Consider the following 17475-nt stretch of genomic DNA (forward strand, 5'->3'; position numbering starts at 1 on the left):
TTGGTGAACGGTTTGTCACTCAGTCTCTAGGTTCATCTACATTGCATACACAATCTTTAGAGAAGACAAGATTTTTTCCACTCACCTTACATGGAATAGGTATATTCATGGTTTTGTGTTGGAACTGGTTTCAGGAATTTTTAGCCTCGGAGATTCTTGAAGAAGAAAGAAACATGACTCTAGACGAAGTTGAAGCATTGAAGAAGACTCAGAAGACTTTGTGTCGCTTTCGGCGCGGCCCAAAGAAGCAAGCGTTGCAGACCTTTATGAAGTTCAAGTACCGCATGACCCACACATTAGAGTAGGCCGGCGAAGAGTCCCTTCCAGGATTTTGGATGCTATTGGCGATCTCCCTTGACGCCATATACTTCGGTACCAGTACCTCACTTTGAAAAGGAGGGGATGTCACGTGACACATCCGAACCCTATGTGTCCGTGGACAAGCTACAACATGATTAGGGTTCAGTCAGTCCAGTCATTCCAGTCACTCTAGATTAGAACTGATCTGGCACTTTTGTGAGTCTATTCGTAGACCGTACATGCCCAATCACTTAGTGTAAATGCATATCCTCTGGTTGCACACAGCATGATCATCAATATTCCCATCAGAATCCATTAGATTCAGTCAAGGGAATTTTCCAATGCATTTAGTCTGTTTTTCCTATTTTTGGTATTTTTAACTTATTATGTTTAAGTGACTTTCCAACAAAAGTAGGTAGGGCAATTTTGCTAAGTTTGTATATAAGCAAACTAGAGTTAGCACTAAATGGCAGAAGAGGCAGCAGGAGCACATGCTCAACAGGCACCTTCTCAGCAGAACCCCAGCAGTACCCCCTAGGCATTTTTGGTTCCCCCATCCTCGCGTAGACAGTCAGCCAAGCGTTTTGGTTTCCCATCAACATCTCAACTAGCGCTTCAGCAAGCAGCAGAAGGACATAGCGTTTTTGACATCAGCACCATCGCCAACAGATCCAGCTTCTCTAGCGTTTTTGCAAAACCAGCCTTTCTAGTGTTTTTGGTTATCTCAGCCCTAGCGTTTTTGAAGGAGCAGCCCAGCCTTGCAGACCCCAGCATTGGCGATCCCAATCAGTAGCTGACCCGCCAGTTTCAGCCCCTAGAGAGGTAGCCCAGCGTTTTTGGTTTTCAGCCATAAATGCGTCAGATGGTCAGCGTTTTCAAGCCTATTGGACAGCAGCAGATTCAGCCCTAGCTGGTTGCAGATAGACCCCCATTTTCAGCCCTCGAAAACGCAGCCAAAACAGTCATTTTCAGCCACCTGAAACAGCCCAAAGATTAGCAGAAATTCAGTAGATAGAAGACCACAGATTCAGATTTCAGCCCTAAAGTCGTCGTCGTCATTGGCATAGTCCCAAGTTGCATCAGTCCAGTGCATCCGCATTGTACCACTTTGTGCAATCATAAGTAGACCACTCTCGCCGACGAGAGTGGGGCCTTCGTAGGAGGGTTTTACAATATCTCTGGTGTCGTATCTCTCTTCTCTCTCTATCTCTGAGTCTCATACACTTGCATGCACATTGTCCATTCACTGTGTTTGTGATCATAGCACTTTCCATTAAGAACGGAAGGCTCTCCCTTCCATAAGAACTAAAAGGAACCTTGAGCACAGTTCGGAGCCCTCATCTTGAGCAAAGCGCAAATATTCATTCCGCTGCACCTAACAGGACGCTTCACAGGCAGTATCCCCACGCAATAGACGACTTTTCGGGCTCATACGATCACTTTGCAAAACCTGGCAAGAATCTGCAGCATGTTGAATTCTCTGTTTTCTGTCCCAAAAATGTGCTAGATCACCTCTACAGCGGCCCTTCGCGTCCCCGAACATCATGGGGGTATCAGGGACCGTTTAGGGCCGAAACCCTAAACCTGCAAAAATACACAGCAGGTTGTGATTCCCTGTTTCGGGCTCCGTTTCGCGTGCCGGTCGCATCCGTAGCAAGTCCTCGAGCTCCCGCACCTGTAGGGCTACTTGCCCTTTGAATCGGACGAGATTTCGCACGCGAAACCTCTCTGAATTCACTTGTACCTGCGGGGGATTAGCCACTAGGTAATCCAGTACCTGTGCAAGAGCCTCTTGCCTCGGCAATCGCGCATGAACCCACACAACTGTACATTGGTCAAATGAGAAGCCCACTTGAGGGGCATAACATAACTGCTCGTAGAGGGGAGAGAGAGCAGTGCGTAGCGTGCAGGGCATCACTCCTGGCACCGCACTGTACATAAGAGGAAAAGGAAGCACTCCATAGCTCTTAACCTGTGATAGAGACTTCAAAAATGAGCCTTCCAGCTATAAATTCAGCGCTATCTTCTCTTGCATGAGGAAAGTGCACAGAAATGTGCCACTTGGCACAAATACACACATTTTCCCGTTTTGGGATTGTCGCCTAAAAATCTCCCAACCCGTTGCCCAGTTGACTTTGTGGCAGAGTAATAAAATGTTCCCCTTGACATTCCAGAGCTAATGACGCAAACATTTTTTCTGGTCCAAAAATAGCAGTTCTCGAAATTTTAGGAGATGCTTCCATGGCACTCACACGGGTCGTCTGACCATCAATCACCATTGGAACCACTCAATGTCGGCCAGCTATCAGGTGATTTACACTCGTAGCCCCACCGTGGCTAACCTTAGTCCATTTCCCCAACCTCAGTGCTCACTGGCCGTCCGGCCTAGACTCTCACTGTCCGCCTCACACCATGCAACTCGGGCATTGGCATTTCCAGAGGGGTGCTTTAAAACAAGTCAAATAAATTTCCCCAAAAAGAAATCAACAAGTAAAGTTGCCACAAACTCGTGATAGGATGCCTGCTCCTAGGGTTTCCTGTGGTCAGAGTCTCGAGTGTTTTACTATTTCGCTACTAAATATGTGTGTCAGGTCACTTTGACCGAGTTTACATATTTATTACCATATATTAGCCATTTATTAGGATTGTGGGGTTTTGTAGTAGGTATGCCTATATATGCAACCCCTCCCCTTGTACTTTTGGCATGTGTTGTGATCATTGCAGAGCTTTTAACGTTTGGGCACACACTCTCTCTCTCTCTCTCTAGCGTTTTTTCATTGCTAGCGTTTTGTGTGTGCGGCTTCACCTCTCTCTAGCGTTTTTCTGTCCACCGTCGATCTCTCTCTCTCTCTCTCTCTCTCCAACGTTTTCTTTAGCGATCTCTCTCCCCTACTAGTGGTCCCTCTCCCTTGCCATGTGCAAGCCTCTCCGTGTGGCATTGCCTGCGGTGAGTTCCCGTGCTCGTTCGATGGGCGGTACGTGCTAGGAGCTTGACGATGAGGAGATCCATGGCGATAGATCTGAGATCTATCGGCCGCCTGGTACGGAGAGGAGATGTACTTGCTCTCAGAATAGGCACCATTTGGGTGTTTTAGGGGACTTTCAAGTAATAGAATCAGCCTCTTTTATTTTTTAAAAAGAGAGAGAGAGAGAGAGAGAGAGAGAGAGAGAGAGAGAGAGAGAGAGAGAGAGAGAGAGAGAGAGAGAGAGAGAGTTCCAACCGCATTTTGTAGAGATTGGCAATAGTGTGGATGTGAGCGTGGTGCTCCATCCAATGGCGTATACATCCCCGCCCTTAATTGATTCTACATCTTATGTGAAGAATCCTCCTTGGTTCATTTCTCTCCCTTCTATACCTGGAGGTGACATACAAATAGAGTATTTGTCACGTGCACATCTAACCCTATGTACATGTGGACAAGCTACTTCATGACAGGGGTTTAGTTAACTTAGTTTAGGAAGTGTTCTGGCACTTTTGTGAGTCTGTTCCCAGACCGTGCATGTCGAGGCACTTAGAGTAGATGCATATCCTCTGGTTGCACACAACATGATCATCAACATTACCATCAAAATCCATCTGGAGCATTTTACAGTGCACTGAACCTATTTTCCCTATTTTAGCCATTTTTCACTTATTATTAATAAGTGACTTTGTAGGGAAACTGGGTAGGGCAAAACGACTAAGGAACTATATAAGAAAAGCTAGCGCTAACACTTTCTGGTAGAAGAGGCAGCAGATACCACTTGAAGTGCACCTTCTCAACAAGATGGCAAGAGGACCTAGCGTTTTCAGCCACCAAAGATCTAGCCAATGTTTTTCATCAGGTGCAGATTAGCCCCAGCATTTTGCAGTTGCAGATCAGCCTAGCGACAACAGAATCCCTAGCATTTTTGCAGCAGATATCATTTTCAGCCTAGCGTTTTTGGAGTTGCAGATCAGCCGTAGCGTTTGCAGTTCCTTGACGACATAACCATTATTAGCTTCAACGTTTTCAGTTTTAAGCATATAGACACTGCAGAGCAGCCCCAAACCTCGCAGATCTCACCTTCCCGCAGCACATCCTCGCCGCACGGTCAGATCATCCAGCGTTTGCAGATTGAGCCCGCTATTCGCAGATTTCAGTATCTGCGTTTTCAGCGCGTCGTCGTTGCATTGTCGTCACCAACATAGAGTCAGAATTCAGCAAATACAAGATTTGCAGATTTCAGCCCTTAGCGTTTTCAGATTTCAGCCCGTCTTGTCGCTGTCCTCATCGTCGTCGACATCATCGGCAAGACCATTGCATTGTGGAGATTTGTGCAATCAATAGTAGACCGCTCTCGCCATAGAGAGTGGGGCCTTCGGAGGAGGGTTTGACAACATTTTGGTGTTGTATTCTTCTCTCTCTATCTCTCAGTCTCAACACCTTCATTCACAGTGTCTTCCACTTTGTTTGTGATCATTTGCACTCTCTCACTAAAGGAACGAAGAGCTCTCCCTTCCGTAAGTAAAAGGAACCCTTGAGCACAGTTCAGAGCACTCATCTTGAGCAAAGTTCAACATTCACTTCCGTTGCACCTTCCATTGGTATCAGAGCTTTGGCAGTGTTCTGTATCACTCAAGAAAAGAAGCATAAGTTTTTTTTTTGCTTGTTGTAGTTGCACGTAACCCAATTGTGTTTTGGAAGAGTGACATGAACCCAAGAACGAAGGGCTTGTCCGCCTCCCTTTGTTTCTCTTTTCACTCATTGAGAGGGAACCGTGCACTTAGCGGTCGGCCAATCGACGTGAGGTGAGAAAAAAAACCCTTGGTTTGAGCGCAAGGCCGCCAAGAGGTGCGCCCGCGGGAAAGAGAAGAGCTCGGGTAAGAGAAGATCTTTCTCTAACACAGATTGCAAGCTAAAGAAGAACCTCACGAACTCAAGACCCTCAAGAACCTCAAGAACTCAAGAACCCAAGCACCACAAGAACCCAAGTTCCTCGTGAACTTAAGAACCCAAGACTTCAGTGTATGGCTCTCACCCGAAGCGGAATGGATACTTCGCATGGAGGTGATCAACATGGAAGTGGCAAAGAAGAATTTTCCCCACTAGGAGGTTTTTCCGACCCTCCCCCCCTCCCCATCTACGCCAAGGATTGTACCTAATCCTGTGGAGGCTTTGGTCAAGATGATGATGGACATGATGTTACAACAAGAAGCGCAATGCGCTGCCTTGGAGTGCGAGCGCGAAGAAAGAAAGGCATCCTTGGATTGCGAACGCGAAGAAAGACAGACATCCTTGGATTGCGAGCGTGAATAAGCGCGTTTGGCGTCCGAGGAAAGAAAAGTAGAATTGGATCGCGAGCGCGAAGAAAGAAAAGCAGAAAGAAAGGCCGACTTGGAGCGTGAGCGCGTGCAAGTGCGCTTGGCGGCTGAAGAGAAAAGGGCAACCTTGGAGCGTGAGCGCGAGCAAGCGTGCTTGGCGGCCGAAGAGAAAAGGGTAGCCTTGGAGCGTGAGCGTGAGCAAGCGCGCTTGGCAGTCGGAGAAAGAAAGGCAGCTATTGAGCTTGAGCGTAAGTAAACACCGAAGCCCAACGAGTAGCGGTCGAACACAGACGAGCGGCCTTGGAGTTAGAGCGTGAAGCGCAGAGAGACAAACGCATGCAAGAGTTGGTCCTACAGGTACTCACCTCGAAACCTGAGCCGGCCAAAGATGTTGATGGTTCCTCAAGTGGCGCAAGCAAAGATTTAGACTCCAACAACCCCGTCACCGAGAAGTTGATATTTAGTAAGTATGACGGTAAGATGGATGCTAGTGGTATTCATTCTTGGTTGCATCAATTTAATACCATTATTTGGTACCATGCATGGCAAGAGACACAATAGGCCGTGCACCTAGAGGAAACCTACGGAGACGCGCCCGTTTCCTTCAATTGAGCTGACTTCCAAAACAAGCTCAAGGCAGGTTTATGCCTCCTCAGTACCTAGCGCGGTTGAAAGAAGATTGGTGCAATCTCAAGCAGAATGGTATGCCAGTTATGTGTTTTTCTAACCGTGTTTTGCAACTCGGCACCAAATTACGGAAATCGGATGATGAGCGCAAAGAGGCTTTTCTTTTTGGGTTGGACGAATATATCATGTTTGATGTAGAAGTCTTCGACCCCACGGATCTCAACAAGGCGGTAGCAATTGCTCTCTCCCAAGAGATGAAGTACAACAAGGGGAAGCCTAAGGAGAACAAGTCGTCTCAAAGTACCTCTTAGACTTCTTAGAACCCTCAGAATGGTAAGAACGGTAAGAACGGTAACTCTTCTAGCCAATCTTCCTCCAATCCTTCGGAAAAGAACTCACAAAATGAATCTAAGGGTAAAGTTAAAACACTTGCTAAACCTAAGCTAACCTTTGAGGAAAAAGCCGCAAAAGGAATTATAGGAGGATACATAATGGCAGAAGAACAAGTCATTTAAGAAAGGTCGTTGCTATCAGTGTCACGTCAAGGGTCACATTAAAGCGGCTCGTCCTAAGACAGTCCCACCTAAAGAACCTAAGGCACCCGCAACAACCAGAAGCACTTTAATGAACCAAACTGAATCTTCTCATGTCTCTGACACACACATTGATGAGTCTCTCATGAAGTGTTATGGTCATGTGAAGGGTCAGCGGTTGTCATATTGTTTGATCTAGACAGTATGTATGATGTGATTAGTGCCTCTCTTGTAAAGAGAGCCCGCCTAGAGGTTAGTCAGACATCTCCTCTCGAGGTGTTTGGCTTCGCTCATGGTATGGACTCTCTCATCACGCAAGAGTGCCTTGATGTGTTGTTTACAGTTCAACAAGTTGCTTTCCGTAGGAAATTTGTCGTGTCTCCTCTCTCAGGATGTGATATGCTTTTGGACATTAGACGGTTTCGTGAGCATAACCCTCTCATTGATTGGGAGGACAATACCTCACATTAAATGCTAGAGTGACTCTCCCATGGTCATTCGTGCTGAGGAGGGTCTGCATTCTTTGCCTCTCATTTCTTATGTGCAGGTAAAGCGTGAATTACGATGAGGAGCACAAGTGGCATTCATCTATGCCTCTCCAGTCACCCAGAGCATTCAGACTCCAGACAGGTATTCAACTTTGTTTACCAAGTTTAAGCATCTCTTTTTGTAGGATGATCTTCCACCCCGTCTCCCACCCGAGTGGTCGGAAGACCATCGCATCGAGCTTACCGAGTCGGCACAGCCCGTCAGTAAGGCTCCCTATCGTTTGAACAAGACACATGAAGAAGAGTTAGAGCGGCAATTGATAGAGTTGGTGGCTAGAGTGTAAGTCCTTTTGCTGCTCCTATTTTGTTTGTCCGCAAGAAAGATGGTTCGTCTTGTTTGTGTGTTGATTACAATGCATTGAACAAGATGACGGTCATGAACAAGTTTCCGATGCCTCGCATTGAGTATATCCTTGATAGGCTCAATGGGGCAAAGGTCTTCAGTAAGGTCAATCTCAAGCGTGGATACCATCAGGTAAGGGTGTTCAAAGGGGACATCTTCGAGACCGCTTTTCGCACAGAGCGAGGGCAATGGGAGTATGTGGTTATGTCTTTTGGCTTGACAGGTGCCGTGGGTACATTTAACCGTCTCATGGTCGACCGTTTTGGCGATATGGTTGGTGTATGTGTGTTCATCTTTCTTGATAATATTCTTATTTTTTTTGCATCGTGGAAAAAACATGAAAAGGATGTAGAAAGGGTACTAACCCGTTTGGATGAGTGTCAGTTGTACATTGCAGCTAAGAAATCTGAGTTTTTTCTCACAGAAGCTACTTATCTGGGTTATATCATTTCTGCAGAAGGCGTCAAGCTAGACCCTGCGAGGGTGGAACAGATACGTAATTGGGATTGCTCAAAACTGTATAGGATGTGCGTTCTTTTCTTTGTTTATGTCAAGCATATAGTTCGTACATAGAGAATTTTGCACGTATTGCCGCACCTATGACAGATGTTTTGAAAGGGGTAAAGACTCGCCGACAATGCGTGGATTTACCCGAGGCAGCCATTGAGGCTTTCGTAGCTCTCACTCCTTGCGTCTTGGGATGACCCCTCTGAGGTATGGACGGAAGCGAGCATGTCGCCATAGGCGTTGTGCTTCAGCAGCATGGTGATCCAGTAGCTTTCCTTAGTCGGAAGCTTTATAGTGCAGAAAAGAACTATTCAGTTTATGATAAAGAACTTTTGTCTGTCATTCACTCTCTTAAGCATTGGAAGCATTTTCTTTATGGTAAGAGAGTTTACAGTTCGCACAGATCACCAAGCCCTCAAGTGGCTCCAGTCTATGCCTAGTGCACATTGGAGTGATCGCCAAGCACGGTGGTCACAATTTTTTGAGCAATTTGGAGGTTTGAGTGAGTATGTGCCTGGAAAAGCTAACCCTGTTGCAGATGTGTTAAGTCGCAAAGGACAGATCATGGCTCTTGAGTCAAGATCTACAGTTTCTCTTGAGGGTGTGTCTTTTTGACAACATGAAGAACCAGTATGCGGATTCTGAGTTTGGTAAGCAATGGTTGCAGGCTCTTGCTTCCCAAGGGCCAAGCAACTATCTCATTCGTGATGGTTTGTTGTATTTTTGTCAACGTCTATGTGTGTTACTCTCTCTCAAGACAACCATATTGCATGATGCACATGACTCTCTCACGGGTTGACACATGGGAATGAACACTACTCTGGAAAAAATAGAAAGATTTTTTTATTGGCCTAAAATGCGAAAAGATGTGTTTCGTTATATCACATAGTCCACTATTTGTCAAAAGGTAAAAGCTCCTCGGGGTAAGCAACAAGGCCTCTTACTTCCGCTGCCTATTCCCGATGGACCTTTTCAAGATATTTCGATGGATTTGTGACTAACCTTCCACTTAGTTTGCATTCAAGGAACACTCATTGTTTGACAATTGTTGATCGTTTCAACAAGTTTTGCATGTTGATTCCTTGTAAGGCCACAGTCACCGCACAAGATGTAGCACGGTTGTTCATTAAGCATTGGTACCCCCTTTGTGGTTTATCAAAATCAATTGTTTCAGATAGAGATGTTAAGTTCACGTTCCATTTTTGGCACGCACTCTTTGAAAATTTTGGCACTAAGTTGAATTTTTCATGGGTTTTTTATCCGCAGTCAGATGGTCAGACAGAGATTTACAATTAGTTGGCTTTTGATGTTGTAAAGTCATATGTGCATGATCAACAGTCTCATTGGGAGCTCTATCTCCCATTGGTTCAAGCTATTTTGAATGACTCTTTTTCCTCTGCCATTGGTGGAACTCCGTATGAGGCAGCTTTTGGCCGTCCGTTCCAATCACTTTTGACTCGCTCGGTCAATCAAATGCGTGATGCCAATGCTGAAAGTTAGACGTTGGATGAGATTTCTGAGTATGTGAAGCTTCGGCTAAGCAAGGTTCAAGAGTCTTACTCACGACAGGCTAATAAGCATCGTCAGGATGTTTCGATCAAAGAAGGGGATTGGGTGTATTTAAGAATCATGAAGCAACGTCTTAAGCAAGTTGGAAAGAAGTGTCCAAAGTTGTCTTTCAGAATCTATGGTCCATTTCTTGTCATTAAAAATATAAATGAGGTCTCAATGAAATTGTAATTGCCAAACTCATGGTCAATGCACAATGTTTTCCATGATTCTTGGTTGAAAGTGTTTCTGGGAACACCTCGAAAAGACATTTCCAAAGAAGAAGAACCGGAGATCATCGATGAAGCTAAAGTCATGAAGCCGGAGCAAGTGTTGTTGCATCGGTTTTTCCATGGTTCATAGAAGCAAGTGAGACAGTACTTCTTAAAGTTCAAGGATCAAGGCACCCACGAGGTAGTGTGGGTTGATGAAGAGTTTTTCAAAGATTATCCCGAATGGTTGGTAGCCTACAAGGAAGCCATGCAGATTGGTACCAGTACCTCACTTTAAAAAGGAGGGGATGTCACATACACATCTAACCCTATGTGCATGTGAATAAGCTATTTCATGACTATAATTCGGTTAGCTTAGCTTAGGAAGTGTTCTGGCACTTTTGTGAGTCTGTTCGTAGAACGTGCATGTCCAGACACTTAGAGTAGATGCATATCCTCTGATTGCACACAGCATGATCATCAACATTACCATCAGAATCCATCAGGAGCATTTTACAGTGCACAGAACCAATTTTCCCTATTTTAGTCATTTTTCACTTATTATTAATAACTGACTTTGTTAGGAAACTGTGTAGGGCAAAATGATTAAGGAACTATATAAGAAAAGCTAGCGCTAGCACTTTTTGGCAGAAGAGGCAGTAAATACCACCTGAAGTGCACCTTCTCAGCAAGACGGCAAGAGGACCAAGCGTTTTCAGCCACCAAAGATCCGGGCAGCGTTTTTCATCAAGTGCAGATCAGCCCCAACGTTTTGCAGTTGCAGATCAGCCTGGCTACAGCAGAATCCCTAGTGTTTTTGCAGCTGGTATCATTTTTAGCCTAGCGTTTTTGGAGTTGCAGATCAGCCCTAGCGTTTGCAATTCCTTGACGACATAACCATCATTAGCTTCAGCGTTTTCAGTTTTCAGCATATAGACACCGCTAAGCAGCCCCAAAACTCGCAGATCTCACCTTCCCGCATCAGATCCTCGCGGCACGGTCAGGTCAGCCAGTGTTTGCAGATTCAGCCCGCTATTCGCAGATTTCAGCATCTGGGTTTTCAGCGCGTCGTCGTCGCATCGTTGTCACTGCCGTCGTCACCGACATAGAGTCAGAATTCAGCAGATACAAGATTTGCAGATTTCAGCCCTTAGCGTTTTCAGATTCCAGCCTGTCTCGTCGCCATCCTCATCGTCGTCGACATCATCGGCAAGACCATTGCATTGTAGAGGTTTGTGCAATCAATAGTAGACGACCGCTCTCGCCATAGAGAGTGGGGCCTTCAGAGGAGGGTTTGACAACATTCTGGTGTCGTATTCTTCTCTCTCTATCTGTGAGTCTGAGCACCTTCATTCACAGTGTCTTCCACTTTGTTTGTGATCATTTGCACTCTCTCACTGAAGGAACGAAAGGCTCTCCCTTCCGTAAGTAAAAGGAACCCTTGAGCACAGTTCGGAGCACTCATCTTGAGCAAAGTTCAACATTCACTTCCGTTGCACCTTGCAATGTTTTTTATTCGATTACAAGGACACTGTTTCAAGAGTGGCAGAGCAGGTCAAATGGCAGCTTTGATGCTCTAGCAGAATAGAGCGTCCAGAGCAGAGAGAGCACAGTCTCTTAGGAAAGTGGACAGAGTTATCGCTGGTGCTAGGAGGCTAGAGGTCGAGAGAGCTAGGAGGAAAGAAGAAAAGAAGAGGAGGAGAAGGCTAAAGAGGCAAACAGAGGCTCCTCCAATAAGACAAGTTTATAGGCACAGGGATCCTCCACAGGATCCACCCCTTTATACTTGTTCTTCTTCAATAGAGATACCACGGGTCCATGTACCTCTCTTGAAGGGTTCCTAGGGATATTGTTGTACATTCATTCAGTTCAGATGAAGATGATATTCCTCTTGTTGTGCTTATCGTACTGTTTAAGGAGAAATTTCCCCTTGGATTACAGGAAAATGTACACATTGGAAGATCTGAGGTTCGTTTGAAAACCAAGAGTACTTTGTTCAAGAGGAAGAGGTAAAAGGAAGTACTCGCATGGTTACATAGAGGATTGACCTCTACAAGCTTGAACGTTAGATGAGGCTACAGATGGGCGAGGTGTGTGCGGGTTTGTTGAGGTTGGGTAGCCAAATTTTCCTGTTGGCGTGCGATGTGTCGTGGGATGGTGGTTCTTATCTAAGATGGTAGCTGTGGTTCGGTAGAGAGGCCAACTCCTAGCAGTCTTGGTGGCTCGGAGATCCCTAACACGGTGTGGCTTGGTGAAGCCTATATTACTGAAGCGTACCTTCGAGGTCTAAAAATATATAGTTTTGGTTGCTATGTCTCTCCCTCATGCATGCTTACTGCTTGTTTAAAGAATTCAAGCCCTTCTTTGTCACTGTATCTCACTCCTGTCATGATGGAAGCTTCTATTCAAATTTCACGATTGTCTTTGTTGTGTTGTTAGGTGCGAGAGCCACCTTCTCTTTGGGAAAATCCATTCTCAGCAACAACTTCTTGGAAGCCATGTGCTGATAGGAGAAATAGCCGGAGTGATTGTAAGTTTCAACGCTTTCGTAATCTTGATCAATCATTAAAATGACAGGTTTCATGGTATATTGACAGTTCCACTGGCTGAGAATGAAACAAATGGTTATATTGCGGTTCATGCAGAAGGAGGGCTCAATCAACAGCGGATAGCTGTGTGTTTTTAATGTTCTCCTTCACTGTTCCTTCTTGCAGTGTCAGTGCCTTTATGTTTGACAACTTACTTATGGTGTTATTTGTGGTCTTATGGGCTTAGCTGTGGTACAGATATGCAATGCTGTTGCTGTTGCAAGAATCATGAATGTGACACTGATTATTCCACTAATGAAGCAGGATCAAATCTGGAAAGATCAAACGTAAGGGGCATTTCGAAAATTTCTTAGTTTGAAGCAATGGAATTTCATTGCAAAGAATGAGCTGCCTATGATGACTCGGATAATCAAATTCCATTATTTTTCAGGCGATTTGAGGACATCTTTGATGTGGATCATTTTATAAATTATTTGAAGGATGATGTGCGGATTGTGAAAGAGATTCCTTCATGGTTTTCAGACAAGGGAGAACTATACACTAGTATCAGGTCAGTGTCATAGTTGATCTTCTTGTTCTATCATTGTCAAGAGGTGTAGGTGTAGGTGTAAGTGTGTGTGTGTGTCCTTTTATAAAGTATACAGGAGCGAGACTGATGATTAACAGTATATGCCTATCTTATCTATTAGGAATCTCTATTATTTTCTCATCATGTATATCTTTTAGATTAATGCTTTTGCTTTTTCAGGCGGACGGTTAAGAATATTCCTAAGTACGCATCTGCACAATTTTACTTGGAGAACGTTTTACCCAGGATTAAAGAAAAAAAAATCATGGCATTGAAGCCTTTTGTTGACAGGCTTGGGTACGGTCGTTTTCCAAAAGCTTTTGTAAGGCACATATTGCTGTTTTGTTTTGTGTAAGAATCTTTTTTATGTTACCAGGTATGATAATGTTCCTCAAGAAATAAATAGGCTTCGCTGTAAAGTTAATTATCATGCGCTGAAATTTCTACCAGAAGTTGAAGAGATGGCAGATTTTTTAGTTGCAAGGATGAGGAATCGTACCGGCATACTACACCCGTACATGTGAGTGACACAGCTTTGGCTTTCTAAAGGAGATATTAGAAGATGCTGTTGTCTTTCCTTGGTGCTGATACATACAGCAGGGCATTGCATTTGAGGTTTGAGAAAGGAATGGTGGGGCTCTCCTTCTGTGACTTTGTCGGGAACCGGCAGGAAAAGGTCATGATGGCTGCCTATCGTCAGAAGGAATGGCCTCGGAGATATAAGGTGAGTTTGTGGTTTGGCCAACTTTTACCTTTTTCCTTTGCACTTACTGTAGAGGTCTTTAACTAAGGGCTTGCCAATGCTTTGAGGAGCGCAGGCCATAAAGACAACTTTTGTGCCTTTCGTTTTATCCCAGACAAAGGGTTGTGGGCTTCAAGTCTTAAATTTTCAAAAAGTTTGGATTCAAAGCTCTAAAATTTGCATACAAACATACTCTGTTAGGTCTACATGTGCACTATCTCTTAATAGGCTTACCACTTACTGGTACTGGGCATTCAGAAAGTCTTTTCTGGGCCCTGTAACCTGTTGGGTGTTCTTTGAGGTCTGCCATGTATGGATATGGAATACAGCATAGCTTAGCCTTCTCTGTATCAAGAGTCGTATTATGTGTCCCCTTGTTGGGAGTGCTGGCCCGGTAGGTTACTACTGGAAATAATTTAACTCGTGATCCATGAAATTGGAGCTCCCTCGTTTAATTTAGGATGGGAAATTATCAGCTGAGTGGTCGGGCCACGTGGATAGCGCTAGCCTGTCTGACTTCCTTCTATTTGTCAGATACTGAAATGGACTAGGAGAGCTCTGCTAAGATTATACACCTTACTGCAGAGAGCTTCACAATGTGTGGAGTAGGGCATGGGAGGTTTTGGACAAAGCTGTGAGGCACATGCTTCAAATGATCATTCATTCAGTGAGGGATTACTCATCACCATATGTAGTAAGCACCTGGTTGGTGTGGAAAGACTTGGGGTGGCATATTATGAAGACTCTAGGCACGGCATTTGCTTTTGCATGATTTTATGTTTATAGGATCTTCGAGAGAGTGAATTCAGATATCGTGAAATGTGATATCGGATAAGATCAGTTGTGAATCTTTTTAAAAGCCCTATGCATTAAAGGGTACTTGTAGCCCAACTTTAGCATCCTTGCAAGAGAGCAGGACGTGGATGCAGGAAGAGAATGCCTTTCTAGCTGGTGTTCCTAGTTTGTGGTGCAGACCAGTTTTTAAAGAGGATTCAAGTAGCTACCATGCTCTGGGAGAGCCTCTGTGGACTATCTTCTGCATATGAGAGAAGGGTGGGAAAATTTCGAGAGATTCTTTCTAAGCATTTTACAGAGACTAGGTTCAACAGTGGCTCCTATCCAAGATTTACATTATCTCGATTTTCGCCCTGTCTGCATGTATTTCATAGTAGGAGTCTGTCCTTTTCAGGAAGAAATTTTGTGGCTGATTGTGGTCTTGACCTCATTACTCGCACTTTTATCTAAGAGGTTGTTAAGATTGAAAAGTTTGAATGTTTTTTATTTCGTCCAATGTGTTTGCATGCATGCTGATACCAGCTTTTTGTTTGCAGAATGGTTCACATCTATGGCATCAAGCTCTACAGAAGCGCAAGGAAGGAAGATGTCCACTAGAACCTGGGGAAGTTGCAGTCATTCTCATGGCAATGGGATATCCTAAGGAAACCCAAATTTATGTGGCGTCAGGACAAGTTTATGGAGGAGATAAGCGCATGGCACCCTTGCGAAATATGTTTCCAAATTTGGTTTGCATACTTGTCTCAAATAACCACTTTGGTATTACTAGCCCCATCACAGCATTAATGTTTTCTTATATAATCAGGTTACAAAAGAGGGATTGACGACAAAGGAGGAGCTGGCGCCCTTCCGAAAGCATGTAACAAGCTTGGCGGCTTTGGATTTTCTGGTGTGCTTGAAGTCGGATGTTTTTGTAATGACGCATGGTGGCAATTTTGCGAAGCTCATCATTGGAGCTCGAAGGTACATGGGGCACCGTCAGAAATCAATCAAGCCCAACAAAGGCCTCATTGCAAAGTACCTGGGAGACCCAACATTGGGATGGCCTGCTTTTGTGGAAGATGTGATTGTTACTCATGAAAGCAGGTCTGGACTGCCAGAAGCAACATTCCCGGCGTATGATATATATGAAAACCCTCTATCACATTGTATGTGCCGGACTTGATTTCTTAATGTGTTGTTTGAGGAGAGTAAATATTTGGCAGAGAGAGTTTGGAAGGTATTCGTGGGCAGGTTGAGCCATTTTGGTGATGCAGTGAAGATTATCTGTAATGGACGGTAGGAAGTGGGTTGAGCTCATGATGATATTTGCATTTCAGCATGTGTGACTCTGGCAGGCAAGAAGTGCAGATAAATGGGATTGAGCTGAGATTACATACAAGGATTGACAAGATCATTTGAAGCAGTGAAGCATTTTCAGGAATGACACATATATCCCAAATGGATGCTTTTGAAATGAGAAATACTGACGTGAAAACACCATGCGAGGCCTGCCATTTTAATCCCGTGCACTGTGCAGCAGAGTTATTCCGTTCATATGTAATCTTGTATAACTTGGCTTCTTGGGATAGTTTCCTACTGCATTAAAATTCTCTTGTGTGAATAACTAGTCTTGACTTCAACTCTCGTCGTCGGATTTTTCTTAAAGGCCTCTTGGGACAGTTTCCTACGATGTTAGAATTCTCTTCTTTTTAATTTGTAAATCTTGATGAAATTTACAAGTGGGAAACCTTCAGAGAGGAAAACCCATGAAAAATAAGAGATACAAAAAGTGGAGCACCATGAGGCTCCGAAGGCTGGAAAGATTCAAAGTAGATCCTATGCACCGCTTGGTCAAGCGAGAATTTGAAATAGGGAAAGGGGCCAACATTAGAGCCTTGAAACATTAATGGGTTCCTATGGTGCCAAAATCTGACAATATTGATAAATGCTTATGCATAAATTGCGGAGATTGGAGCACCCCTAAAAGCCAAAATTGTTTGGAAAAATGTCGGAAGGAAAATGCAGCCGAAGAGCAATCGACACTTGCCGAAGGGACTTGGAGCAACGACAACTCCACAATAAGTGTGGCATGGTCTCCTTGGCTTCATAGCATCTCAGGCAGTGAGAAGGTGCAATATGTTGTGCACGCAATAAGTTGACAACAGGTAGAGTTCCAGCTAAGCATGGCCACAAGAAAATACGCTCCTTCAGAGATACATGACTTTGCCAAATGCTAGACAACGTTCCTTGCTACCACAAGGACGACTTGGAGAGTGACCACAATTGATTACATGAGGTATAATCCACGCATCAAATTGTAGGACGACATAAACATTGCCAACTGAAATGTATTCTAGTATGGTAGTAGCAAGATTGCAATTAGAAAAGTGGAGTCCACATTCAAAGGAGGAATGGGTGGGTGATCGACAAGCATCCTTCGAATCTCTTGCCAAAGAGAACAGTGGAGAACCAATTGAAAGCCGGGCAGCGCATCAGACATGACCCATATCATCCACATGATGCACCTTACAAATAGAAAGTATGCTCGGCGAAGAGTGTTGAACCAAAGTCGAGGAGAATGCCTTGCTCCAAGGCAGACTCTCCAATCGAAGGGAGTTACCCAGAGGGGATTGTCTACCATGCCATGTCAAGTGAAGGCCTTCCTCTCAACAATGAGAGAAGTAAACGGACATCCTAGAATATGTTCTTCAAGCTTTCCAAAAATGAGGTCCCAATTCGTGGGTTGCCAGTGACCACAAAATGGCGTGGCAATATGTGCACATAAAATCTTGTATAGATGACATCTACAACCTTTCAAAAGACAATACAATGAAAATTCACCTACATAAATGTGTTTATCCTTATAACCTTTTTGAAACATAAAGAAATTGTTGGTAGCTTTAAGTTGCTGTATCCTTCCATTGAACTCGGTATTCT

The 17475-nt window shown here is 44.4% G+C and overlaps 1 protein-coding gene across 2 annotated transcripts in view; it reads left to right on the forward strand.

Moving 5' to 3' along the window:
• LOC147451843 (O-fucosyltransferase family protein) overlaps positions 1 to 16182 on the forward strand; it is a 40613-nt gene extending 24431 nt beyond the window's left edge. For both annotated transcript variants that reach the window (XM_086517713.1, XM_086517714.1), the window contains exons 3-11: positions 12342 to 12432; positions 12500 to 12576; positions 12689 to 12777; positions 12882 to 13001; positions 13200 to 13316; positions 13396 to 13539; positions 13620 to 13743; positions 15093 to 15284; positions 15362 to 16182. In XM_086517713.1, coding sequence (XP_086373839.1) covers positions 12342 to 12432; positions 12500 to 12576; positions 12689 to 12777; positions 12882 to 13001; positions 13200 to 13316; positions 13396 to 13539; positions 13620 to 13743; positions 15093 to 15284; positions 15362 to 15721 — 1314 coding nt within the window. In that variant the 3' untranslated portion in view covers positions 15722 to 16182. The remainder of the gene's footprint in view (positions 1 to 12341; positions 12433 to 12499; positions 12577 to 12688; positions 12778 to 12881; positions 13002 to 13199; positions 13317 to 13395; positions 13540 to 13619; positions 13744 to 15092; positions 15285 to 15361) is intronic.
• The last annotated feature ends 1293 nt before the right edge of the window (positions 16183 to 17475 follow it).

The sequence above is a fragment of the Adiantum capillus-veneris genome, chromosome 8 (assembly GCF_014529385.1).
Source record: "Adiantum capillus-veneris isolate H3 chromosome 8, ASM1452938v2, whole genome shotgun sequence".
NCBI lineage: Eukaryota > Viridiplantae > Streptophyta > Polypodiopsida > Polypodiales > Pteridaceae > Adiantum > Adiantum capillus-veneris.